Source organism: Delphinus delphis, chromosome 9 (genome assembly GCF_949987515.2).
Source record: "Delphinus delphis chromosome 9, mDelDel1.2, whole genome shotgun sequence".
In the NCBI taxonomy this organism is placed as follows: Eukaryota; Metazoa; Chordata; class Mammalia; order Artiodactyla; family Delphinidae; genus Delphinus; species Delphinus delphis.
In genome coordinates, this window is record NC_082691.1 from 33,343,606 (window position 1) to 33,371,392 (window position 27,787).

Genomic DNA, 27,787 nt, shown 5'->3' on the forward strand with positions numbered 1-27,787 from the left:
TCAGGGTGGCTGAAAAGCCTTAAGCAGCAGGGCCTTGGAAGTTGAGTCAGGAGTTGCTGGGAGCATTGGGGTGGGCCTCCCTCGCAGAGGTGAGCTCTGTGTCTCTAGGCCTGGAAAGTGATCGCACTGTCCTGACTAGGCAGTATAGGAAAAGAAGTCGGTTTAAGGAACTAAGACAGAGGTCAACAGGCATTCTGGGGAAAGAGCCAGATAGTGAATACTTTTAGGCTGTGCAGGCCATGTGGTCTCCACCGCTGTGACTCGACTCTGGCATTGAGGTGCAAGAGCAGCTATGGTTAGTTGATAAATGATGAGCATGGCAGTGCTCCAGTAAAACTTCATTTGCAGAAGCAGATGGTCAGATTTGGCCCCCGGCTGACCCCTGGAGTAGACAAGTTTGGCTTTAGGTATGTTGAGTTTGAGATGACACCGGGATATTCGTGTGGAATATCCAACAGACTAAGATACGCAGCTCAGAGGAGCAATTGCCATCAGTTGCAGGTGTCTGTGTTTTACCTTTTCTCATTTGCTTTGTCTTGCATTAATTAATAAAATTTATTATTAATTTATTAATACACGTGTATTGGTGTGTGTGACAGTAGCTGCCAGATCACACAACCTGTGTGCTGTCCAGATGCAAAATTATCAATGTGATCATTTTGAATAATTTAGAAGTCTATTGTGGGGTCTACCTCATTATTCTGATTTGTTTTAGAAACAGAAAATCTCACAAATCTTCTAGAACAGTCATAAGTGTTAATAGCTGGAGTTTGCTGAGCACCGACCACGGACTGTACACTTCCTGTGAGTTATCTCCATTTCAGTCAGACAACGTGGAGATTCACTGCAGACGCACAGCTAGAAAGGGGCAGAATTCAAATTCAGAGTGACTTACTCTGAGGCATCTAGCTTTTCACTTCACCATGTTAAAGGAAGGCTAGGGCTTCCCTGGTGGCGCAGCGGTTGTATGCTAACACATATATATGGAATCTAAGAAAAAAAAAAGGTCATGAAGAACAGCCTAGGGGTAAGACGGGAATAAAGACACAGACCTACTAGAGCATGGACTTGAGGATAGGGGGAGGGGGAGGCTGTGACGAGGTGAGAGAGTGGCATGGACATATATACACTACCAAGCGTAAAGTAGATAGCTAGTGGAAAGCAGCCACATAGCACAGGGAGATCAGCTAGGTAGTTTGTGACCACCTAGAGGGGTGGGATAGGGAGGGTGGGAGGGAGGGAGATGCAGGAGGGAAGAGATATGGGAACATGTGTATATGTATAACTGATTCACTTTGTTATAAAGCAGAAACTAACACACCATTGTAAAGCAATTATACTCCAATAAAGATGTTAAAAAAAAAAAAAGCAAATCCTCCTGCCAATGCAGGAGACACGGGTTCGACCCCTGGTCCGGGAAGATCCCACATGCCACGGAGCAGCTAAGCCCGTGAACCACAACTACTGAGCCTGCACTCTAGAGCCCATGCTCTGCAACAAGAGAAGCCGCTGCAATGAGAAGCCCGCGCACCACAATGAAGAGTAGCCCCTGCTCGCCGCAACCAGAGGAAGCCTGCACGCAGCAATGAAGACCCAGCGCAGCCAAAAATAAATAAATTTATTAATAAATAAATAAATAAAGGCAGGCTGGAAAATTCCAGGCCCTTCTTCCTTAGGCCCAAATTTTTATTTGGGAAGATGACCTATGTTTCCATCCTCTGTGAATCTTCATGCCACCAGTTGGTGTGATCTTTACAGTTCAGTGATTCTATCCATCCAAGTGCAGGCTTCATCATTTAGGGTTTTCATGGGCTTTCACTATTTAGCCCTCTGCTGTGAAACATAATTATATCATTTATACAAAAAGCATCAACCAACGTTATTATTTCCCACTCAGCAAGACTGTTTAAGAAGGTGAGAGCAGGGCTTCCCTGGTGGAGCAGTGGTTAAGACTCCACCTGCCAATGCAAGGGACACGGGTTCGATCCCTGGTCCGGGAAGACCCCACATGCCACGGAGCAACTAAGCCCATGGGCCACAACTACTGAGCCTGCACTCTAGAGCCCACGAGCCACAACTACTGAGCCCACATGCTGCAACTACTGAAGCCCACGTGCCTAGAGCCCGTGCTCCACAACAAGAGAAGCCACCACCATGAGAGAAGCCCATGCACCGCAATGAAGAGTAGCCTCCGCTCTCCACAACCAGAGAAAACCTGCTTACAGCAACGGAGAACCAAAGCAGCCAAAAATAATAAGTTAAAAAAAGAAAAATATGGTGAGAGCATTTGTCAGAGGTAAGATACAGAACCAAAATCCAAGTTTTTATTAAAAGATCACCAGTGTGTGGAATGTTTAACCAGCTGGATTCCCGATTCATGTGGCTGTTACTTATTTTAAACTGGGAATGATGAAAACTGCATAATGAGAAGCAATCAGGGTAGAACCAGATGATAGAGCTATTTATGTTCAGAAATGTGACAGATATAACACAACTTAATGAACATTTCCCTTAGTGCCTCTCAAAATAACTGACTTCTTTTGACCTTTTCTTTTTTGTTTGTTTTTAGAAAATCCCTGGGAAGTTTAAGAAACTTTTTTCTGAACTTGAAAGTTTAACAGTAAGTAGTTGAGCCGGAGTAGACTTATTCTTCAAACTGATTGCTGGTGTCCAATTTCTTTCTAGATTTCAGTAGTCGGTATCTGCACTCTACCGTGTCAGGTAGCTTAGACTAGTTCACTTGTGTATGAAAATGTAGCTTTGCTTCTTACGGAGTGAAGCAAGTTAACACTTCTTCCTCTCCATGGAAAAAGGTAGTGAGAATGGTCCTCTTGGTATGATATTCAGAAGGCAGATTTTTAAGTATACTCAATTTTCAGTCTCTTTTCAGATCACAATAAAACTGTTCTCTTGTTTTCTCTGCATTATCTGTGCATTACGAGGGCAGTTTTTCTTTGCAGTGTGCTTAACAAAAGGCTGTGGGGTTACCTCATGGTAGAAACTATGGAGGAGAAACTGTACTTAAGGAACCTGTTTGAGGGAAGAATAATAGGGCAATCAAAAGGTGTCTGTCCTTTGCAGTCATTTCCCATTATTGTCAACCAATAACTTGACTTTCATTCATTGCCTAGATTTCCTGCCCTAATTTAGTGAGTTAATTCTCCTAGGAAACCTTTATCTACTTTGTTCTTAGGAAGAACCACTCTATATCTAAATCATGTTCAAATGGTATAGTAAAAGTGGATTTAGAATTGTTTCTATAGTGCATTGATTTTTCTTTCTCTTTGTAATCTTCTTGGTTCGGCAGGATCCTTCCCTGAATCACAAAGCCTACCGAGATGCATTCAAAAAGATGAAGCCGCCCAAAATCCCTTTCATGCCCTTATTGCTTAAAGGTAATGGTTTTCTATCTTTTATGCTATGTAATTCCATCTTCCAGAAATGTATCACTCTACAGAGGGCTAGAAAAGGAATCTCAGTTTATTTCTTTAAAGTAATTTTGACATTCAGACCTAACTGTGTTGGCTTGTGATTGTTTTTCAAATGTTCAATTATTTCTGAAATGCTTAAAATACTTAATTGTACTTAAGCAGACATCAAAGTGTTTTCGATTGACTCACAGAACTTGGCACTGGAAACGTTTGTGTTTTTACTTTACTCTGCTTTAAGCATCATCTTATTTGAGTCTACAGTTCACTTAATTCAACCAAGAATAAGGCTGGAATAAAGAATCCAAACAGTGATCAGTCCCGGTCTACGTTTGCAGCTTAAATTTCAGAGATTCAACCCGTGGCCTACTGCTGTGTGAGAAGTACCTTTGGTCAACCCAGGCAGTGTAGCGTATGAACAATTTTGGTAGGGAATGTACTTCCTTCTTTCCAGGAGTGAATCCAGTTGGGAAGGTATCTGACAGCTCCAAGTTAGTCAACTAACTTGTCTTCTGTAGAAAGCGCCAGATCATTCATCATGAAACATGTTAGTTAAATTTACTAACGCTCTCAGGGGTCTCTTTCAGACCCGGGGGATTAATGAAAGGGAAGTTCCTTTTCATCTGGCCTATGCTCCTGACATTTAGTATATCTGTGTGCTTTCCAGGAAAAGCGGGTTGGTCATTTTTCTTGGCTGTGTTTTCATTCTTTCCAAGGGATTATAGGAATACTCTTTTAGATTGCCTTCACCCTTCAGAAGCTTGTAAATTCTGCTGGCTCAGTCTCCGGTGCCTACACCCATAAATGTGATTCTGGAAGTGAAATACCTGGGAACTGGATTGCTGGTTGGCCTGGCCGTCTCCTCCCTCACCTCCCCCCATCGCCAGCCCCACTGGCAATGAAGCTATGCTCCCTTTTCGGCTTCTCTCAAGAACAGCCAGAGCTTGGAGAAGTGTTGAGTTGCTATGCATCCCTGCAGCTATTTATTCAATCTTCATCTAGTATAAAGCAAGACTTTCTGGGAAACAATAATGGATTAGGACAGTTGAGAGTCACACAGAATGCTTCCTTCGAGCTCAAAAGGTTCTGCGAAATGTAAATGGATGAAATAAGGAGAGATTGTAAAGCCAGAATACCAACTTAAAAGTTCATTTAATTTTTCATGTTTATTTCTAAGATAAGTTTATTCAGTCTCCTGATTTTTATTTAAAATAAAACACCAGCTGGAGAGCGGGGGTGGTGGCCTGTGGGAAGTGACACTTGGAATTATTTAGACACAAAGAGGAAAACTAGGAAGCGAAGACAGATCTGGGAAAGGAATTGATTTTAGGAAGACAAAATTTTGAAACAGTGGATGTTTTTAAGGTAATGAGAAAACAGTCGACAATGTCCCGTTAACTTAATTAGATATGAGCTGAGCTTTCTGCTATACATTAGTGGTTTTTCCCCCAAGGTACTTAATGCAGTCAGGTGCCTCACACTTACGTCTTAGCTTGGATGCAATTTTCTGCTATACTGAGTTTATCTAGACCTCTTTGTCGGCAGCAAAACAAATCTCCCTTTTTTCTTTTGTCTGTGTGTGTGTGTGTGTTTAAGTTTTTTTTTTAATAAATAGGTTTTTTCTATTTTTTTGTATACAGCAGGTTCTTGTTAGTCATCAATTTTATGCACATCAGTGTATACATGTCAATCCCAAACTCCCAATTCATCCCACCACCACCACCACCACCCCGCCGCTTTCCTGCCTTGGTGTCCATATGTTTGTTCTCTACATCTGTGTCTCTATTTCTGCCCTGCAAACCGGTTCATCTGTACCATCTTTCTAGGTTCCACATATATGCGTTAATATACGATATTTGTTTTTCTCTTTCTGACATACTTCACTCTGTATGACAGTCTCTAGATCCATCCATGTCTCAACAAATGACCCAATTTCATTCCTTTTTATGGCTGACTAATATTCCATTGTATATATGTACCACATCTTCTTTATCCATTCGTCTGTCGATGGGCATTTAGGTTGCTTCCATGACCTGGGTATTGTAAATAGTGCTTCAATGAACATTGGGGTGCGTGTGTCTTTTTGAATTATGGTTTTCTCAGGGTATATGCCCAGTAATGGGATTGCTGGGTCATATGCTAATTCTATTTTTAGCTTTTTAAGGACCCTCCATACTGTTCTCCATAGTGGCTGTATCAGTTTACATTCCCACCAACAGTGCAAGAGGGTTCCCTTTTCTCCACACCCTCTCCAGCATTTATTGTTTGTAGATTTACTGATGATGCCCATTCTAACTGGTGTGAGGTGGTACCTCATTGTAGTTTTGATTTGCATTTCTCTAATATTTAGTGATGTTGAGCAGCTTTTCGAATTTCCCTTTTTTCTACTGAAAATACATTCTCTCATTCACACTAGTAAATTAAACTTTTTTTCATTAGAAGCTCGAGTTTAAAGAAGCACTTGTTTTTCCTTCATCTTAATTTTTTGTCATTATAAAACAACGTTAGTACTCTCTTGCATTTAAAGGTACTATTTTTGTCTGAAATAATTTCCAAAGGAAAACAGGATGAAACTTTTAAATATGGGTGTATCACGTCTGAGGTAAGACATTTTGGAAAACATAAATGACATTCTTAGCTTTTGTTAAGTGCAAAATTATTTTAAAATTTGCTGTAAACTAGAGCAACCAACATTTCATGAAAACTTCCCAGCCCTCCCCTCTTGTGCCTCCTGCTCTGCATTGCTTTTGGTTAGAGAAAGAGACCAAATTGAACTCCTTGGGTGTTAAGAAGGATTAGGGCTCCCATGTTTCATTTTTTGAGACAGTCAGTTCCCAATACCACGCAGATTATCAAGTGAGCAGGTAACCTAAAAATGCTTCCAGCCATCAGCTTTTCTACTTCCCAGTGAATTTCTTACTTCTGATTTACTTTCCCCCCCTACTGTGGAATCCAGTTCAGAAAGTAGTGAGAAACCCTAAGTAAGTGTTGGGGAAAGGATCCAGCTGAGCTAAAGGTCAAAAGCAGTTGAATAATCTGTATCACGGCGTTTTGGGAGATGGTAGTCCTTCCAGTAGAGTGAATAATCAACAGGTGTCTGAAGGTAAACTGAGGTCGTGTTTGTATCTTGGGGCACAGATTATTATTGCACATTTGCGGGGTGTTTAAATGAATAGAATGTTGAGGTGCTTGTATATTTTTTCCTTCTCTTTCACTTGCCATCTCTTCAAACGGAGTCCTTTCATCCCCCGTCCTGTTATATGAAGTGTTAGGAGCGTGTTCAGATGTCTCCAGATAAAGGAGTCTGGCAGTTGCTCATTTCTAGCACTCTGAACCTGGTGGGTGCCCTGAACTGCTTCACAGCCCATGACTTAGGTTCTGAGACCCCCGTTTTTGAGCTCAACCACCTGTATTGGTTTATCCCTCTCACACCTGCCTCATCACACACCTGCCATTCATCTGCATCAAAACCTTCAGCCATTTGACCCCCTTCTCCTGGGCAGCAGCCCCTTCCAGCCCCTCTTGCCTCCCCACCTGGCCAGACACACCTTCCCTGCCTTATCCTCAGGCCAGCATCAGCCTAACAGCCCCCCACCCTCAGTAGAGCTGCCGTCCTCATGCGCTGACCTCGACAAGTCCTTGAGAGTTGAGATTAAGCAAGATCACCCACGCAGAGGAGAGGGAGGAGATAGAAAGAGGGACAAAGGAAACACTGTAAAAGTTGCAGAGGCCCCCGTCTCCCATGAATTCAGCAAGGTGGCTGTAACGGGTGGTCAGAAATGTCCAAGTCCTTTCGGGTACCAGAGAGGCACCGTGGAGAGAGCAAGCAGGCTGCCTGGGCTTGGGTCCTGGCTCTGAGACTTAGAGCTGTGATCATGGGCCAGCTGTGCTTGTTCTTTGGACCATCCTTTCTTCACATTCTTTTCCTGCTAGGGCTTTTACCTTATAATCTTTTGTGAGGATTAAATGAGTTAATGCTATGTCTGACGCTGGTAATAAATATAAGCTGCATTATTATCATCATCTTTGGGAACATAGGGAGGGGATGACAAACCTTGGAACACTGGGGAAATGGACCAAGAAACTCTGACAGGGCATTTGTAATCCGAATTCTCCGCGAGTGAGGAGTTACTAGGCTCGTAGGTGGTGTTTAATGTAGAGAGAGTACACACAGTGCTTTGCTTGCTGTACAAACAAGGTACAAGCTAACTGTGTTGGCTACTCTTTCTCTAAATATTGTGTCAGAGGTTGAAAGCTTGCAATTCTATTCTGAAAGCAAAACAGTGAAAGAAAATAACCAGAGAGTTTGTCAGATGACTGTGTAATTGTGAATTGCTTCCCTGCTAAGACATCAGTTTAAAAAAAAAAAATCAAGGGGAAAAAGCTTAGGAAAACGTTGCAGTCTGGTGGGGCTGGAAGCTGTGAATAAAGAATGCCATGAGAAAAGGGTCGTCTTCAGTGTAGTCTGTAACTGTGCAACTGGTGTTGCCCCCTGGTGGGCAGTCAAAGCTCAGCGGCTGGGTGTGTTGCAGGCAGATTTCCCAAGCACCTATCTCGTAATTGCCCCATAGGGACCAGCAGAATCAAAGTCTTGATTAAATGCAAATGCTTTTCCTTTCTATTTAGAGGAATTTTAATCTGTTCGTTTCCCTCTTTATATCATGTTATTTTAACAAGATTTTTGAAAATGATGTTCATTTGGTTTGTCCTCCATGTCTGTGATTATTTGCATGTTCTTTAAATCGTAGTATATTTCTTACTTTGATTCTCCACTGTGAGGATTCCCTAATGCTCAGTCACTGACCCTCTGATTTGAGTTCTTATAAGCCACCCCCTTTCAGAGCTTCAGTTGCTGTTATTATTGTAACTAATCCTTGTCTCTTGAAGAGACACTCCAGTCAGTTTTGCGACCAAAAGGAGATTTTTATTTGAATATCTTCTTTCACTTCAAATGCAGTGAGGCTCAAACAAAATTAACATTCCCGTCCTCTGAAAATGTATCTTCATCCTACTTTCCTTATGTTGTTTTCATCAGTGAATAGGCCCAGAAATCTTGCCTTTTCCAAACCTGTCCCATTCCTCATTCACTTCAGATACGCAGTCAGTCCCTGGCTTTGAAACCCAAAAATCTAAACATTCAAATCTAAACCTTAATGCTTTAAGTAAAACAGATCCGTATACTTTGCCAGGGATTGTTAAAAAGCAAACACATAAATATTAAAATCCTTTTTGTTTCTGGGGGTTCAGTTCTTTTCCGCTCGGTGTTCTGACCTAAAAACATATGGACCAGTTAAGTGATAGAATAGTGTTAGTGGATATTAAGCAGGTTGAAGTCAAAGCCTGCAATGTAAAAGCAAGATACATACTTGCATGAGTGTTATAATGTTTTCTCTCTACATGCATACATTATGCCCCCTCACATCAAATACTATTGAGATTCAATTTCAAGTTGCCTGGTCAATTGCATGAAATAATCCATAATGTTTAAGAAAAATTAATAAGCTGCATTGCATCTATACCTCTTCAACTCTGAGTCATGATCCGTTCCTAATGGTACATATCACTTTTTGTTTTTAATTTTCAGATGTAACGTTCATTCATGAAGGAAATAAAACATTTTTGGATAATCTTGTCAATTTTGAAAAACTGGTATGTAAAACTTCACTATTTCTCCTTTTTCCCACTGTAAGGGAAGCGTATGCTTTTCTGCGCCAAGAAACAAATGGTTTAAGTGCTTTTCTCCTCTGAACGTGCGGTGATCTATCTGCTGCATGTTGTGCATTATCAGTACAGTGCGTTCCAATTAAAAATAAGTGTGCTGGCAAGTTCTGGGGCCAAATATGAAAATCTGCTTTTTATTTTTGAAAACGGAACTTCATTCGATTGACGTCAGTGGTTGAGTGTATGTGTTTGAACTAGAATGAAAGCTGTAAGGTTCCTGTCAGCAGGAGTTCAGTCTTGAGGTTCAGCCTTGTTGCTTTAAAGGCATCTCCCTGTGTCTTGGCTTACGCTGCTTCTGAGGCACGGGACAAAGCTCTCCTTCTGGGGAGGTATGTCCATCTTGGATATGAAGATGGAATTTGTAGGGTCTGCATGGGAGGGGAAGGACCACCCCTCTATCAGCCTGTGGACAGATGGTGCCACTGTGGAGAGATCACCTCGTGCAAAGTGAGAAAGTGAACTCACGAGAAAGGGGTCCCTGGCCAGTCCCTTCTTACAAGTCACTGAAACGCCTCTTTGAGAACTGTTTCCAGGACATTCTCAGGTGCTTTGTCATGCAGCGGGTTCCTACTAGCCTTTCTCACTGGCTGTGGGCACAGGAGGAATTGCCTGCAACTGTGAAATAGGAGTGCCCCAAAGAGACCCTGGGGACCACAAGAATGGATTTGTCTGACAGATGAACTTTAGTGTCATAGGTGAGCCTGCCATGCATGGTTAAAGATGGTATCAGGGACCCCTGTCCGTAGACCCTGACCTTTGAGTGACCTTTTCAGTAATGGTAATGGATTTCTGTGAACTCTTTCAGGAATGACCCCCGGTTCCCTGTGAGACTGGGTCAGGCATTTGAGAGAAGGTTGAGTGAGACGGGGGCCATAGACCATGACCAAAGAACAGTACCACCTGATGAGTCCAAATGAGGTTTGGCCTCTGACCTTTGGCTCAGAGGTGCCCCGCTCTAACTGTGAGGTTAACTCGCCACACACGGGATGAGGTGGTGCAGAGCCAGTACAGGAGGCTCTGGTACAACCTGAAAACCCAAGCAGCTGAATCTGGAAGACTGGCGTCTGGGGATAGCTTGCCTTAGCTCAGTTTTGATGATTTGAGGGTGATCGCTTTCTTGCTCATTAGTTTTGAAGTAGACATGTCCATAACTTTTTGCGTCTCTCTCTGCACTAAGTGCTTTGGAATCCAGCTCAGTTATTTTAGATACTACAGTCAAACCAACACAGCCCGAAATAGATATTTAAAGTATTGGGTTTTCTTGTACTTACTCTTCAGAGATTTGTTCTGGTGTCACCCAGTAATGTTCTGAAGATCCCAGGGCCCCACTTTGTAGCCAAAGACTGTAGGCCCTAACGTCCTAGTCTGTAGACAGGTTAATCTTCAGTGTTTGGTATTAATGAAATGATTGCAGGAATAAGAAGCCTCTGGTCAATACTTATGTCAAATCTTGGCCAACACCTCTGCTTAAGAACGCCAAATAAGCTTTGGCGAGCATGTAAGAGATGTGGGACGAGCTGTGTCACACCAAGTGGAATTCCCTCTAAAGGTCTAGTACCCTTCCTTCTGACTAACCCAGAGGAAACACGCGAGAGCCAGTGTACTCTTTGTACACTGACTGTGGTCAGTTGTTAAGGGTACAGTGGTGGTTGGCCCCCTTCCCAAAGAGAACCAGTGATTTGGTTAAGTTCATTGTGTCATTTCCCCCCCCAGATGGAGCTCCCCAAGTGAGAGAACAATTCAGTAAAGACAAGCATGGGAAAGAACGATGGAAAGCTTCCTACACCCTCTCTCTTTCATTCTGACCAGCGTCTCTTTTTTTTTTCCCCTGCTTTCTCCAGTGGTCCAGTGGAAGCCTTTTAATGCTGACTCACGTAGTCTAGGATCATAGAGACAAGACTTAAAACTAACCGTGGGGACTGAAACAAAGTCTAACTAACAGTACTGCTCCTAGGGTCAATAATTGTATGTACCCTGAACCCTTTAATAAAGCTTAAGGAAATAACAGGGCATAAATAGGTAATCTTTTATTTTAAATTCCTGAAGAGAACTCTTATTAAAAAGACAGCTAGAAGGTAAGTGCAGTTACACATGCATGCAGCAGGCCCACGGCACACAGGCGCACCCATCAGTCGCTTGCCATCACATCATCTCTAAAGAGAGCAGATTTTGTTGTGTCACTGTGTTCCTGGTCCTCAAAGCAGATGGCATTTAAGGTGCAGCATGCCTCATGCTGACCCCCCCCCCCCCTTGCACAGAGAAGACAGGCTGAAGTCAGAATTTTTTCTAGACAAAACTGTATTTTACATTGTACGTAGCCCTATGTTGTACTTGGATGCTGGAGAGTGAAACTGAATTTCCTAGTAGAGTCAGTAGTTTCAGCACGTTTCTTAGCAAAGGACAAGGTTTCACTTAAGCTATTGATAAAATAGCATCATCTTTCACAGTAATGAACCAGTAGAACCTAACTGAATTAACTTGTGGGAAGCCAATTCCTCATGATGGATATTAGCCAGTGAGCAGATAATTCAGTGTGTTATCTTTATCAGGCTGATCCAGGCCAACACATTAGGTCAGAGAACACGAAACCCAGAAGTGCTTATTGGACCTAATAAGTTTTCCATTGTTCCCCACACTGCCTCAGCAGCTCCAAATGTTTCAGCCTCAGACCATTAAATAATGAAGAAACAAATGCTTTCTCCTTTTCTTCTCTTTATCACTCAGTGTTAAGAGCATCATCTTTTATCGTAGCTTCCTCCCCGCTCCCTTCAGAAAACCTAAAGATGAGATCAGGGCTCTGGTTTCAGTGCTGCCCTGAGTACCTGACCTTACATCAGCTGTGCAAATGGCACGTGATAGAAATCAAGGTGACGCCATACCTTAAAACAACGACAGAACTGTCCTGGGAATAGTGGTAAAATTGGGGGAAGGAAATTTAACAATACATTCTCAGACATGAGTCAGGTCTCGTTTCCTTTACAAACGCAACTCGAGCTGTTGCTGTAATCACTGTCCTGTTTATTTTTCACTATTGAGTAGAAATACAATAGAAATGCAGCCTGTGAGAACAATTTAATAAGTAGGTCATATTCAAATAATGTTTCTGGAGGTCTGCTGAATTTTAAGTAAATTTATTTTTAGTATTAACATCATTATTTTAGCAATCATTTGCTGAGCGTTTGCTGTATATAGACGATCCTCTGTTCAATGTGTGTAGGCAGGACATGAAAAACAATGGCCCGAGGTACAAACTACTATGTGTAAAATAAATAATATACGAGGATATATTGTATAGCACAGTAATAATAGCCAATATTTTATAATAACTGTAAATGGAGTATAATCTGTAAATTTTGAATCACCTGAAACTAATGTTGTGCACCTGAAACTAATATTGTAAATCAACTGTACTTCAATTGTTAAAAAAATATGATGGCCCATTTAGGAAGGTTTGGAGGACCAGATCATGAATAACGTTGATTCTTGAATTACAGGCTTATGTTTGGATTTTGTATGAAACAGTATGGAGTCACTGTTGCCTTCCAGAGGACTAGAACATGAGGACAAGTGTTTGGAGATTATTCTGGCAACCGCGCAGGAGGAAGTGTAGTGGAGATTGGTCTGGTCCTAAATGCCGTGTTTCCTTTACCGTGGTAGAGAGAGCTAGAAGGCGGTTGCAGGTACACAAGTATGAGGCGAGGGGATCTTGTCCAAAGGAAGGAGCTGTGAGTTTAAGCAATCTTTGCCTGGAGATCAGTAAGAAGCTTAGAGAAATAAAGTAGAAAACTGAAGACTGTAAAAGGGAATGTACATTATAAACAGAAAACGGTCTCTGTAAAGATATTGATGTTTTAGAAAATGTACCTGTTTCATAAATATCTCATCTCCTGTCACCATTTGAGTTACTTGAGTCTTTGATTCCACAAAACTTCTGGCCTCCATTCAGCAAGTATGTGTGAGGCCACGTGTGTGCCGTACGGTGGGTGCTGGGTACACAAAGCCCTCTCGTGATACTTGCTCTAGAGGAGGAAGAAAGTTCCACAAAGTGATCACAGCAACACAAACCCCATAAACACTGTACACAGAGCAGTGGGAAGGTTGAGAATGGAGCTTCCCAAGTGCAGGTGAACTCACAAAGACTTCATGGGGAGAAGGTGAAACACCTTCTGAAGTAAAAGCATGTGCAAATGTGGACAGGTTGGTTGAGGGTGGACACGCTGCATTTTTTTAATATATTTTTTAAATATTTCTTTTTTTTCTTTTAACTGAGGTATGTATTGATGTACAATATTATATGTTACCGGTGTACAGCATGGTGATTCACAGTTTTTAAAGGTTGTACCCTGGCATAGTTATTATAAAATGCTGACCATATTCGCTGTGTTGTACTATCTTTGTAGCTTATTATTTTACACATAATAGTTTGCACCTCTTTATCCCCTATCCGTGTCTTGGCCTTTCCTCCTTCTTTCTCCCCACTGGTAACCAACCACTAGTTTGTCCTCTATATCTGTGAGTCGGTTTCATTTTGTTATATTCACTAGTTGTTTTATTTTTTAGATTCCACATATAAGTGATATCATACAGTATTTGTCTTTCTCTGTCTGACTTATTTCACTTAGCCTAATACCCTCCAATCCCATCCATGTTGTTGGGAATGGAAAAATTTCATTCTTTTTTATGGCTGAGTCGTATTCCGTTGTACATATATACCACATTTTTATCCATTCATCGGTTGATGGACACTTAGGTTGCTTCCGTATCTTGGCAATTGTAAATAATGCTGCTGTGAACGTTGGGGTGCACATGTCTTTTGGAATTAGTGTCTTCATTTTCTTTGGATATATACCCAGGAGTGGAATTGCTGGGTCATATGGTAGTTCTATTTTTAGTTTTTTGAGGAACCTCCATATTGTTCTCCATAGTGGCTGCACCAATTTACATTCCTACCAACAGTGTAGGAGGGTTCCCTTTTCTTCATGTCCTCACCAACATTTGTGGTCATTTTAATGTTAGCCATTCTGACAGGTGTGAGGTGATAGTTCATTGTGGTTTTGATTTGCATTTCTCTGATGATTAACAGTATTGAGCATCTTTTCATATACCTGTCAGCCAAGTGTATGTCATCTTTGGAAAAATGTCTGTTCAGGTCTTCTGCCCTATTTTTTTTTTTTTTTTTTTTGGCGGTACGCAGGCCTCTCACTGCTGTGGCCTCTCCCGTTGAGGAGCACAGGCTCCAGACGCGCAGGCTCAGCGGCCACGGCTCACGGGCCCAGCCGCTCCGTGGCGTGTGGGATCTTTCCCGGACCGGGGCACGAACCCGTGTCCCCTGCATTGGCAGGAGGACTCTCAACCACTGTGCCACCAGGGAAGCCCCTTCTGCCCATTTTTTAATCGAGTTGTTTTCTTGATGTTGAGTTGTATGAGCTCTTTATATATTTTGCATATTAACCCGTTATTGGTCATATCATTTACAGATATTTGCTCCCATTCAGTAGGTTGTCTTGTACTGCATTTCTTAACAGTATGTTTTCCCATGGCTCAGTTAGAATCTGTGCAGCCGGGGTTGAGAGCCACTGTTTCTGAATACAAGGTCAAATTTTCTTTTGTAATCCAAACTCAATATATATTATCAATTAAAGTTAGGCACCAAATATAGCTCCTCTGTTTACACCCAAAGGTGTTAGACCATCCAACCAGCCTCACAGCACCGCTAGTTCAGCAACACCCGAAATGACCCTTCCACTGATGTCTTTCCTCTTTTGCCTTCCAGCATATGATTGCAGACACTGTCCGAACACTGAGACACTGCAGGACTCACCAGTTTGGTGAGTCATTGAAGTTGGGTATGGCATGTTAGTCTATCATCCGTTGGTATGGACTGTGGCCATATCACAAGTATTGGTGGTAAAAAAAAAAAATTGTAAAATATAATATGCACATCACATGCATATACTGTATTCTCTCTGTTTCATCACCGCGTGTTTGGGAGGCAGAGCAGGAGAAGAAATGGCAGCTTTTTATCCTCTCCTGGCAGCAAGTTTACACTGTACAGCGTGACTTTAGACGGTCAGAAGCTCCCGCTGCACCCCTGACCCAGAAAGTCTTGTTTGCTTGCCTGCTGGCTCAGAATTACCCGTGGGTTTATCAGGGATGACCCTGTCCTTAACCTCCTTGCTTGGAGCCTTCCTGGAATAGGAATATAGTTTGTAAAAATGCCTAAAGCTGCCTTGCAGAATCTTTTCTCCTCTCCAATGAAAACTTCCTGTTTGGAGCTGCCTTTCACTGAAAACGTATTTTTCTGAGCGCTTTTGTTGACTCCCCACTGAGACTGATGTATGTAGGAATATTTATTCCTTTTTAAATCTCAAGAATAGTTTACACTGTGTTTAAATGATGTTAAAACATTGCAGGAAGGAAGGAAATCAACTGTATTGAGTTCAAGGAGCTTTTCACATGGGCAGTGGGATCCTGACCCTCTTGCTGGTGAATGGAGATTATAGACCCTGTGGGTGCAGAGCAGAGAACTCAGGCTCGGAGAGGCTAAATTTCAGCCGTTACTCAGACCGAGTACCTGACTGCCCAGCCCGTACCGTTTCCTTCGCCTTGTGCAGACTTTATAAGTATACAGGGCAATTAAAAAAACAGAGAGTTCAGTAATTATAGATCAATCAAAAGTGACCACTCAGTAAAACTTTGTTAAGCAGTACATCCTCATTGTAAACCCATTTTTTTCAACAATACAGAAGTGTCTTTAAAGTAGAACAATCAAAGTCCCACTTCCTAAGGAAAATGTTACTAACAATTTGGTACATATTCTTAAGAATTTTCGTTCTGTTCATGCCCGTCTTGGGTAGTAATACTGTCCTCCAACAAAGCAACTGAACTTCTGTGTGGATTACAAAGTTTCTGTTTGAAAGAGAGAATTATAAACAGGACCTAATTTTCTAAGTGCTCACATCAAGGAATACCATTTGATACATGCTTATATAATTGTCCATTAACTACCCAAGTACAATGCAGTTTCAATAGAAATAGCAATAACACTGTCATGGAGATTCATTCAAATGTACAAGCATACTGTTGCTGATGAGTAAAGGATTTGTATCTCTTTCACCCCCCCCCCTTTGCTTCCCAAGTATTTATGGGTACTCAGCTAATTCTGAGACCTCAGTCTCACTTACCAAGGGATTCCGGTCTATATACACTGCAGGTGTGGGCAGGAAGGTTATACCAGTGGGGCTGGCCTTGACCTTGCCAGCCTCCCATCTCCAGAGAGTAAGTCTGCATAGCAAAAGGCAAAGGAGGAATTTACATAACTCTCAGGCCAGTTTGTGTTTTGTATTTATATATCTTTAAAAATCAAGTTTGGAACTGAATTATCGAAATTCAGTTTGACAGTTTATAGAGGCAGAGTTAAACAACGTCAGCCCTTGGGATAAAACAATGTTCCTCAAGCCACTTAGAGATTCCAGAGTGCCATGCAAGGGTCACTTGTCATGGTTGGAAGCATTCCGCCTGCCGTCTTTTTAAGGCTGGAAAGTTAACAAAACTATCTCGGTAGCATCATGTTTTCTACACCAAACAAGGGGGAACGGTAAAACTTTAACTCCTGGTGCTTCTACTTGTTGAAACCAAGAAGCCTTGCTTCTATGTAACCTAAGAACTACAAGCCGTCCATGACATACAAGCCCTAAATTATTTCCTCATAAAACGTATTTGTCACAGAGGAGGAAAAAATGCGTTTTCACCAAGAGGTAAAATTTCTGAATTAAAATGCTCAGCCTCCTGGGGGCCCCTTTTCTGCCCCAGCTGAACTCCAGCCTCACCCCCGGCTTCTCCCTCTGAAATCCCACAAAGCAAGAAGACTCACAGTTACATTGTCTCACTGGAGGGCAGCTTAGCCCATCTCCCCAGGCCGTAATGCGTTTTCTGTTTGTTCCTGACCATGGGAAGTGGGCCTGCCCCACTGTCCAGGCTACTTTATCTCTGATTCCTTATCAGAGCTGTCAGCAGCATGGCACACACGGGTTCACAGTGCACCAGAGCCTCTTGTGGCCCTTGAACCGCCCTGCGTCTGGGAGTAGAAACTCCCTTGCTTTGTCCTTCGCTGCATGGACGTTACCCCATCCACACACATTCTGAACCCGCTTTGCCTGTACACCAAACCTTTAGTCCACTTCTGTGATATCCGTTCATTTGATTGTTCTCTTAATTTTTTTTGCCCCAAAATAAGGACACCAAAAGATTTTCCTACCAAAATAAGGACATACAAAATCAAAAAAAGAACTAATGTGTCCATGCAGTCACCAGGTTAGCAGTGATTTCTGACAGTTCCAGCCTGAGATATAAGAGCCTGTGAAAGCCATTTAATGGGGCAGTCACGGTGACAAGCTGCATGGCGTGGGAGCCGAGACCATGGACTTGGGGGCCTCACGGCCTGGGTTCTGGTCCTTCTCTGCCGCTTACCTGCTAGGTCTGTGCTGTTTCACGTTCTGTAGAGGGAGATAATAACAATCACTAAATACTATATAATGTTAGGAGAAATTGGTCTATCAATGTTGGTAGAACAGACATCTTGCCAGTCTAATTACCTGACCTGAGGCATCTGGTCTGAGCTGGAAAAGCATCTCTGGGATTAGGATAAAGATATCTCTTCTGGGACTCTGACCAATGCGAGTCTGCCTTCTGGCTTTACCCTACGCCTTCAGGTGGGGTGTTACTGGTGTTCAGAAACAGCATTACTGCTCTCATGAGATTGACTTTTTTTCCTTCCCCAAAATAGGAGGTGACATATCTCCAAAAGAGCACCCAGAGTTAAAATCCTACGTTCACCACCTGTGCGTCATTGACAGCCAGCAGGCCCTGTTTGCGCTCTCGCACAGGATCGAGCCACGGGTGTGAGCCCCCCCACGCCTCGCCACCCTGGAACCGCAGCCCCGGGAGCTCCGGGGATGGCAGCGCCGAGCACGTTGCTTTCCTGAGAGAAAAGAAGTTGCTGAGTTTTATCAGCGTATCACAAGACATACACGGGAAAGCCAGCCAGAGCGTGCTCGCGAAGTGATGTCAGCTGCCAGAGATGCGGAGAGGCTGCGGTTGGAAGGGGAAGGCAGAAGCTTTCTCGAAATGGAGAAGCCTGGTTTCTTAGGATCACCTTGTTGAACCAATCCAATGCTCACTTTGAGATGCGCCAGCGTCAAGACGAGAGACCGTCTCCTATCATACGGTGACCAGGTGTCTCCATAAGAGCATGTGTGAGCCTGGGAGCAGTTTTACTTTGCCTGGTTTCTTAGGATCACCTTGTTGAACCAATCCAATGTTCACTTTGAGATGCGCCAGCGTCAAGACGAGAGACCGTCTCCTGTCATACGGTGACAAGGTGTCTCCGTAAGAGCATGTGTGAGCCTGGGAGGAGTTTTACTTTGCCTGGCAGCAGATGCCTGTTTCTAGGCTGTCAAAGCGGGAGCTCATTTGAACACCTGAAGACAGTGACGGCATCTCTAGGTTTCCAGGGAGACGCACCGGTCTCTGTCTTTATGAACTATGACATCACCAAAAGCCACTTGTGTCTAGGGAGTTAGTGAGGACTGGCAGCTGGCATCCCTGCTCTGATCTCCAGAAGAGAAATGTCAAGGCATGCATTTCTTGGCATCCACAGTCACTTAGCGATGTGTGCTCGCAGGTGAAATGCGTTTCTGCGCAACTGATTCACAACTGTAGGCAAGTTAGACTAAGTTGCTTTGCCAACACGGAAGAACAGTCACCTTTCAGAAATCGACGCATTGAATTTCTGGGGATTTTCTTTCCACGTGCAAGCAGGCTCTCATCTCGGGTACAATACGATTTTTGACAAAAGCACAGTGCCTGACACATTGCAGGCACTCTTAACTGTTCCTGGGGGTGACGGTCACAAAGGCCCGCCTTTTTGTGCCTGGCGATGCCCTCGTGTGTTGCTTGCTTCCAGCAGCCTCATGCCCATACTCTGGAATGAGAACGGCCCATACAGGGAGCTTAAGTGGGATGTGATGTGTGAAGCACTTAGCTCTCCCTGGAGAAGAACAAGGGGTTAAAATAGTGGTGATCGCCCATCTTTCAGCAAATGAAAAGAACCCCAAAGATCTAAATGTCTGATGTATGTTGGACACTTAAAAGTCCTATAGTCTGCCTCCCAACCAAGGCAGGGAGCCTTTCTATAATCTGCCTTTTTTTTTGTCCCCCCAAATTCTCAGAGTCTTTTAAGTCTTTTTATTCCCGTTTTTACAGGTGGGGGCTCCTACAGTAAATATGACCTCTTGCTGTTCTCAAGAACTGGTTAGAGGATTTCCCTCAACCTTCAAGTGAACAGAAAAGCCTGTGAGATACAGTAATGAAATCCACCCCTGCCAGCTAGATCCTTGTCACTTTGCTAAAATACAAGGGCCCTGCTTTGCCTGTTAGGTTCATTCATTTTCCACACATGTGATCCTGGTGCCCCTCTCACCCCTCCTGCCTGGTCCCCTCCTTGGTGCCTGTACAGAATCGCTTCTTCTTGTCCCATCAGCACCTCATTACTGAGATGTGTCCAATGCTTTCTTACACCTTTATAGCAATGCTGTTTCCTGGGCTCGGGAGCCGCACTGAGCTTGAGAGATCCCTGTTAGCAGCCACAGGGAGCAAATTTGGGGTAGGACTTTGAAAGAGAGTCTGTCCCAGCATGTCAGGCTTCAGTCCTGAACATTAACACGGCTTTATAGAAAGGCACCATCCAGGGCTAGTCCACTCAGAGAAATGCCCCAGGCTCCTGGGAATGGAATGAGACCCATTGGAGGAGATCAGACCCACCAGAACCAGGGAAAAGAGACTTTTCTCATGGCTGATCAAACACTGGAAAAGCGCTCCCCTTGGCAATTACTGAGGACGCTGTGGGCTTACGGCACCAGTGTGTGTTCTGGTCTTTTCTCTATGCTCAGGAGTAGCATTGGGCCATTCTAATCCTACAAGGCCATTTTGACATCGTCTCTTGTGTTTTACAGTTTAAATGGTTATTCACATTAGATCTGCATTGCTCCATCTAAAAGTATTGCAGTTGCTCCAGTGGAGAACTATGTTAGCACAGCACCTGCTGCTTGGACCTCAACTCAGATGTGTGCATGGCCAAACGAATCCACACGTACATCACACCTAAACAGATTTTGAGGGTGTAGTCGGAGTACCCCACGTGGTATGGGTGGAAACAGACTGGGAGAGAACGGCGCTTGCCCGCTGTTTCCTCCAGCCATGGTCTTAATGGCTCTTGGGGCAACAAAAGGGAAGGATTTTGTTTTGTTGAGATGTGCTTTTCCATCCCTGTCTTCTGAAAGTCAAAATCTCTAAATCTTCCTGAAATTTAACAACGATCTGCAGAGGTCTCCCAGGCAGCAGCTCTCAGAAATTTCAGAAGCAATGAGAAGACGTGAATCTGGAATCAATGAATTCAAGGCAGAATCATGGGAACCAGATGTAGCTCAACATGAAGCTGTTTCTAATGAGTCTGGAGCTGTCCAAGTGAACAGGCTGCAGGGGACTTAAGCAGGGTCCCTGTTAATAGGGGTGGGTCATATTCCCTCTGCATATATCTGCCAAGGCCTCTTTGGAATAGGTTTTGTTCTGGCCAGAAGGGTGGCCAGGAGGACCTGTAAGCTCCTTTCTAACTCTGTTAGATTTTCACAATCGCACGAAATCTCCATTCACTCTGAAAAATCTCCTATCACCTGAGACCTTCACCAGCGACGGGTGCGTGGGCACTTCTGAGGGGGTTATTTTCGCTATGGCACGATTTTCAGACAGTCCTATGGGTCTTTGGATCTGTCAGCAAACCAGCCCTGCTTAGAAGTTAGCACAGGGCAAGTTCCTATCGGCAAAATCACAACCACTCAAAAAAATTTTTTAAATTTTTCCATACCCATTTGCAGATGCTCCTAAGACTACAGTGTTTTATAATAACTTCACTCTTCGTTATAACCTGTATAATCGCCAGACGGTTGTAGTGACACATATTATGGCCTGCGTTCACTCTATTCTAGTATCTCGTTAGAATGAATTCATTTTCCTAGACCCCTGTCCACAAGCAAGTTGGGTGCAGAATACCTTAAATTCAGAAGCATAGGGACAAAGTAACAGCCCATACCTCCCAGCTTGTAGGGAGATGTTGCACTAATGCATACTCACCTCCAAGTAGGGAGACACAGTGGCATCAAAGAGAAGGTGCTGGTGACGTTTGATCCCTGGAGCTGGGCTTCCACTGCTGCCCCGATCCCTGCCCAGTGGTTTTGTTGCAGCCATCTCACACACCACAGATTCCAAGTGTCCCTAGATGGCAGAGCTAGTCTGAGCTTCTCAGAAACTAGGCAAAAACATTCAAATGGGGAAGATCAGGTCCACTCTGGTGATCTAACATGGATAGCATTTCTTTTAAATGCTTCGAAGACATGTCCTTAAGTTTTCAGCCTGCTTATTAACGAGTGAGCCATTGTGCTTAAAACTAGTGCTGGAAAAAAGTTTTTAAAAATTGCCAAAAAGTTAGATGAAAATGTACTATATAAAGCAAAGCTGTATATACTAAACATTTTTTAGCAGAGTAATATTTATTTGCATAGCCTATTTATTCGTATTCCACTGTTATCAAATACTGGGATGAAATCGATGAGACCGCTGTGACATTATCAGCTTGCATTAACAGGAGATAGAAAACCCACAATCAGGGCGTCTACCTAACTTCTCAGGGACTACACTTTGTAGTTTTCCACCATTAGAAGAGCTGGTAAATATGAAACATTTGTGGAATTACCAGAATTGCCATTAACAGTATTTTCTTTCTCATATTTCATGCTTTCTGCTTCTGTATATATGACTGTGCTGTGTATTTATCAAAGCTAGTAAGCAATAATTTATATGTAAAAATGGCCAAGCAATATAAGGTGAGAACTTACATGTAAGTCACTGTTACCTTATCTTGTATTTTCAAGTGTTTTTTTTTAAAAACTGCTTTTCCAAATATAAGATGACGTTAAAGATACTATTCATGCCTCAGAGCTTCTTGCTTTGTGATGTTTGGGGGCTCTGTAGCCTGTGTTCCGGCAGCGTATTATGCTCAGATGTGTGGAACTCAGAAATCATTTGCTTGCTGACAGCGCTACAAGTAGGTGAAGCGATTCTCAGGCGACCCATGGAAGCCTACATCACTTGTGCTGCCATTGAGTTATTGTAGAACCTAAAGACCCTGGAAATCGCATCGTATTCTGGGATGTGGAGACTCCAACAACCCCTGTCATTACCTCACCCCACTCAAGTGGGACCACGTACTCTCCCTTCCTTACCAGCCCAGACACTGAGGCAAGCTCCAAGCCCTGGTGGTGATGCCCTAGGCCTGGAATAGCAGCAGGACAAAAGCTACGGGTGGGACGATGAAGCAAAGGGGTGGTAATGATGCTCTACTGGAATGGAAAGATGAGGGTCACGTACACTGGGGTAGACTTATCCTTCAGACTGTTCTCTCCCCCTCCCTCCGGGAGAATTATACATCCTGCCCATTGATGTCAAGCTTGGCCTTTGGCATGTGCTGATCCCTCCCCCTGCAAGAGGATTATGTCGTTCACCATGATGAGCTGAGAACCGGCTAAATGTCTTCCTCTGTCCAGTGAAAAACGGGGAGAAGCAACCCGTGTGGCTTGGAGACCGAAGCTTTGAGGTAACCTGTGGCTGCCATGTCTCCTCTGCTAGGAGACCCGCAGTGTCCGAGTAAAGGTGTCTCCATCCACTGGACTCTCCAGCTTGTGAAGGATGTGTCACTTGAGTGAGAAATAAAACATCATTAGAAGCCACTGCACTTGGGTGGCAGGGCGGGGGTAGGTGACTACCCGGGTGGAATTTCACCAAAACTGACTAATGCAGTCTCCAGGACACTGCTTTCTTGATAAACGGCCCTTTCCCTCAGTCCACGTCGGGGTGATAGTACTGACTTTGCACATTACCTGATGGACAAAACCGCCGGCTGTCCTCTATCCATGCAAAGGGCTAGTGTTTATGTAGGAAAAGGTAAAGACCAGATGATTCTCTTGGGTTCTTGATCACTAGGAAGGGGTACTCTCTGTAACAAGGGAAAATGGGAAGAGATGGCAAAGGGGGGGAATGGGCTCTCAGACCTTGGGGAGCAGAGAGAGGAGGACCACTGAGCTTGACTGCTTCGTTCTGACCCATCCTCACTGCATCTGTGGGCTCCGGCCTGGATCTGGAGCAACGCAGGAGACGAGGGGAGGATGGAAGCCCTAGGCTCCAGCTTCAGAAGGGAATCGGAGGGGAAAGGGAAATTCCCATTGCTCAGGATTCTCAGAGATTTTCTTTGCTGGGATTGTCCGTACTGGGAAGATGAAGGCTCCCGCAGACTCAGAAGCTGGTTCTTGTTCTAGCAAACCTCAAAATGAACTTTCTGGTCCTGGTGCACTAGCTACAAAATCGGACTTTGGAGGATGAGAGCTCCAGGTCTGGTCCAGCTCTTCGAAGTCTCCTGGATCCCCAGTGAGCCACTTGTGTATTTGTTTTCCATTTACGACTTTAGACGAATGAAAGTCCTAAAGCTTTAGACTTGCTGATGTCCTTCAGTAAAGCATCCCTGCTTCTGAAGGCAGCAGGTGCGCCTTAATAGAGAAGACCCTAAGGCAGACCCCACCGTGGAGCCTTACTCGCCTGAGATGCAACCCTGGGAAGTGGTATTGAGCCCGCCTCTCCCGAAGGCCCCTTTCCTGCTCTGAGAAGTTTAGAGGTTCCCAAGTTGTCTGTGTGTGGTTAGAGGGTTAGAGGCTATAATCTCTAGTTAGAACTTGAGTGAAAATAGTTACATTCTGAGAAAATCCGTGCAGTGGTCACCTCGGTCTTGAGAGTTCCAACCAAAAAAAAAAAAAAAAACCCAACAACAAACAAAATAACTCAATGCAGCAGAGAGATTGAAGGCTTAAAACCAGCGAGCCCACATGCAAGAATTAAGACAGTGGCAAGATCTTTCCCAACTTCTACAGCAACGGTGGCTCTTTGGGTCTCATAACAGGTAAATCCCTTTCTCCTGGGAAACCTTGTATGGCCAGTGACGGCCAAGTTCAAACCATGGGAACGGACTATCTTGATTCCTCACGTCCAGCACCCCTTGCTCATCAAGTTCTCCACCAGCTGCTCTGTCCCCACTTTCCCTGCATGAGGTCAGGCGTTCACTATCCATTACTTAATCATTACAGTAACTGTCTACCTATGCTTCCTCCCTTTAGTCTAAATCTCCCCCGTCAATTTTTTTTTTTTCTAAAATACAGATCTGATCGTGTCTGTCCTAGCTCAGAATCCTTCAGCAGCACCTTCCAAGCTATAGAACTGAACCTCAATAGCATGCAAGTTCACATTCTGGCCTCTACTTATCTGTCCAGGGCCAAAGAGATTGGGAAGATGCCTCCAGAAGACGAATAACTTGGCATCCCCTTGAAACTGCTATTCTACTCGGGGAGATTCATTGATTCATACCAGTAAGAATGCCAGCTGAAAATAACATGCACCTGGGACTTCCCTGGCGGTCCAGTGGTTAAGACTCCACACTTCCACTGCAGAGGGCATGGGTTCAATCCCTGCTTGGGGGGCTAAGGATCCCGCGTGCTGCGTGGCAGTGGCCAAAAAAAAAAAAAAATGCACCAAACGTTTGCTAAATAAATCAGTGTATGTGAGACTTATGTGCTCCTTTTCAGATGTGAAATCTTAAAGCCAGGCTGGGAAGAATTCAGAGCTAGCTGGGGTTGGGGCAGGGGCTCTGACTGGCTTTGCCCAGATCACCAGAATTGCCTTAAGAATCCTGAGCTCTTTCCTACCAGAGCTGTGCAGACAGACCTCAAACCAACTAGCAATTCGATCCTCAGATGGAGGCTCTGAGAGAAGACCTTTACGATCCCTTCCAGCCCCTGGCTGTTAAGAAAACTGGTGCAGATCTGCGATTGCCAGAGATAATTGGTTTTGTTTTGTTTCAGGAAGTGACTTGGCTGATGTGGGAAGAAAGAACTGTTCATGATCCTTTGTATTCCGTTGACCTGGGCTGGGCCCCAGCTGGAAGGGAAAGGCAGTGGGACGAGGGCGGAAAGGAGCGCCTCGCCCCTTCCCCGTCCTGTGCCTCGTGCTGACTCCACAGTCCTATCAGAGATCAAGGCCTGCAGTAAACAGCCAAATAAAGCCCTGGAGTCAACGCAGCAGGGCCTGCTACCGAGCACTAAGCTGGCCGCCGCCTCCCGAGGGGTAAGGAAGGTCCACAGCAAAGGCGAACCTCGTCCTTTCTGCTGTCACTGTGTTCCGGGCTCCCACAACCTGGCCTCTCCCTGCCTTCTCTCCCAGGCACCCAGCCTGGACCCGGCACTCAAGTCTGGCCAGGCTCTTCTCTCTTCCACCCCCCTTCCCTACCCCCCAAGGAAGGCGCGTGCACTCCCAAGCCCTCCTGGAGGACCCCGTCCCCCGCTGAACCCCTTTATCCCTGTCTGAATTCCTACAGCAGGTCCCACAATGCAGCATCTGGCCACCCATCCTACATGCGCTGCCTCGAGGGTGAGGAAAAGGGTTAACAGCGTAGCCTCTGAGGCCAGACTGCCAGGTTCAAATCAGGCTCAGGCATTTTAGAGTTGGGAGAACTGGTGAAAGTTTCCACCTTGATCTTAGCTGCTGTTTCTGCACCTCAGAAAATGGGGGTTCGTATGCCTCCTCCCTTACAAGGTTGTATGAGGAAATGGATGTAACGCCCTTAGTATAATGCTTGGTACATAGTAGACACTCAATGAAAATGATCTATGGTAACTAGGATGAGGATGAGGATGAATCCTGGATGCATGCCAGAAGATTTGCACCCACGTTTCTCCTCTGCTGTGGGCCCATAACTTCTCATCCTCAGTTCTCTCGATTGTCCAACGAGATGATGAGCAACATCTTTGCCGCCAGGCAGCTGTGCGAATGAAACAGACAATGCGTGTGAGCGTCCTCTGTACGCGCTGAAGTGAGATACACACGTGAGGTTGCCTTCTGAATCCCCACATGCTTTGCTCAACACTGGGACAAAGCAGTGACTCCCTAAATATTGGCCAGTTGATCTGAAGGAAGATGTCTGATACAGCCTGCACAACTGGGGTAATGGTGTTGTTAGTCTTAACATTGTCATTAACATATTGACCCAGGAAGAAGAAAGGCTGAGCAGACCTGGAGCCTGTGCACATCGGATCAAGGGCCACGACCTCTCTGCGGGCTCCATGAAGCTCCCGGAAGGGCTTTTCCTTGGTCCCACTCCACCCCTTTCCCTGTTGTCCCTCTGCTCGGACCCCAGGCCCGGGAACTCCAGGACAGCAGCTCCCCTCACAAGCTTCAGGTGTCCTGGCAGCAACACAGAAGCATCCTAATTCTGACATGAAACTGAGAAGGACCAGTGCTCACTGTTCTGTACTGTGTCCTCTGCAGTTGGGACAACTTTCTCCGGGTTCGTTTAGTCAGTTGGTGTGAGCACGAAAGGGCTGAGCCTAGGCTCTGAGCCCTGGCTGGAGATGAAGTCGCCTTTGTAAGGCAGAAAAGCAGGGGAGGCCAATAGAAGAAGGGACAGCTCACCCTGGGCCTGAGGTAACACTTGCCAATGTTTAACTTCCTTTAAAGCAACCAGCAAGCCCGCCCCCCCTCGTTCATTAGTAACCTGTTAATCTGCCACAAACTTCATCAACTCCATCTAATGTGTATTTTTTGAGCACCTACTATGTGCCAGGTACTTCAGGTGATGGGAAAACAGCCACAAACATAACAAAGATCCCTGCCTTCGTGGAGTTTCGATCCAGTTAGAGAGAGACAATAAGACAGATAAGGAAAATATGTACTAGTACGTCAGATGATAAGAAGTTCCTAAAGAAAAACAGCTAAAGCAGGGAAGAGGATTGCAGAGTGCCAGGAAGAGGGGGGAAACGTTCGACAGGGTAGCCAGGAAAGGCCTTTGTTACGGGTTGAATCGGGTCCCCTCGAAGCTCACGGGTTAAGGTCCTAACCCCCAGGATCTCAGAGTGTGCCTTTATTTGGGGACAGGGTCTTTACAGAGGTCATCAAGTTAAAATGAAGTCCTTTGGGTGTGAGCCATCAGGTTGGACCGGTGTCCTTATAAGAATGTTGAATTTGGAGATGCACGCAGGGAGAACGCCGTCTCCAAGGCAAGGGAGAGGCCTGGAACAGACCCTTCCCTCGGAGCCCTCAGAAGGAACCAGCCCTGCCAACACCTTGCAGCCTCCAGGACCGCGAGACAACACACTTCTGTTGTTTTAGGCGCCCAGTTTGTGGGACTGTGTCATAGCTACACCAGAACACTAACACAGCCTTGCTGAGAAGACCGGGAAGGAGGGCGAGCCGCAGCGAGGTCGTTTTGGCCCCTCCCAGTGTTGTGGTGTTTGCCTGTCCGTGGAGCTGGTAGTGATTCCAGCACATTCCTGAATGCTTATTGCAGGGTAAATCCAAGTCCCCTGTCCCAGAGCAGGTTCCAGGTAAACCAGGCCTGAGGTCTGCGCCAGCAGCAGTCAGTCCAGGGGCCCCGGGCCACCACTGTCACATTCTTCCTCGAGGCCCTGAACGCTGTCCACAGTTCAGCGGAG

General features: G+C 44.7%; 1 protein-coding gene across 1 annotated transcript in view; it reads left to right on the forward strand.

Moving 5' to 3' along the window:
- Positions 1–22,185, forward strand: part of RAPGEF5 (Rap guanine nucleotide exchange factor 5) — a 219,151-nt gene extending 196,966 nt beyond the window's left edge. The window contains exons 22-26 of the mRNA XM_060020399.1: positions 2,570–2,620; positions 3,308–3,395; positions 9,013–9,077; positions 14,923–14,977; positions 17,935–22,185. Of these exons, the coding sequence (XP_059876382.1) occupies positions 2,570–2,620; positions 3,308–3,395; positions 9,013–9,077; positions 14,923–14,977; positions 17,935–18,053 (378 nt within the window). The 3' untranslated portion in view covers positions 18,054–22,185. The remainder of the gene's footprint in view (positions 1–2,569; positions 2,621–3,307; positions 3,396–9,012; positions 9,078–14,922; positions 14,978–17,934) is intronic.
- Positions 22,186–27,787: the final 5,602 nt, after the last annotated feature.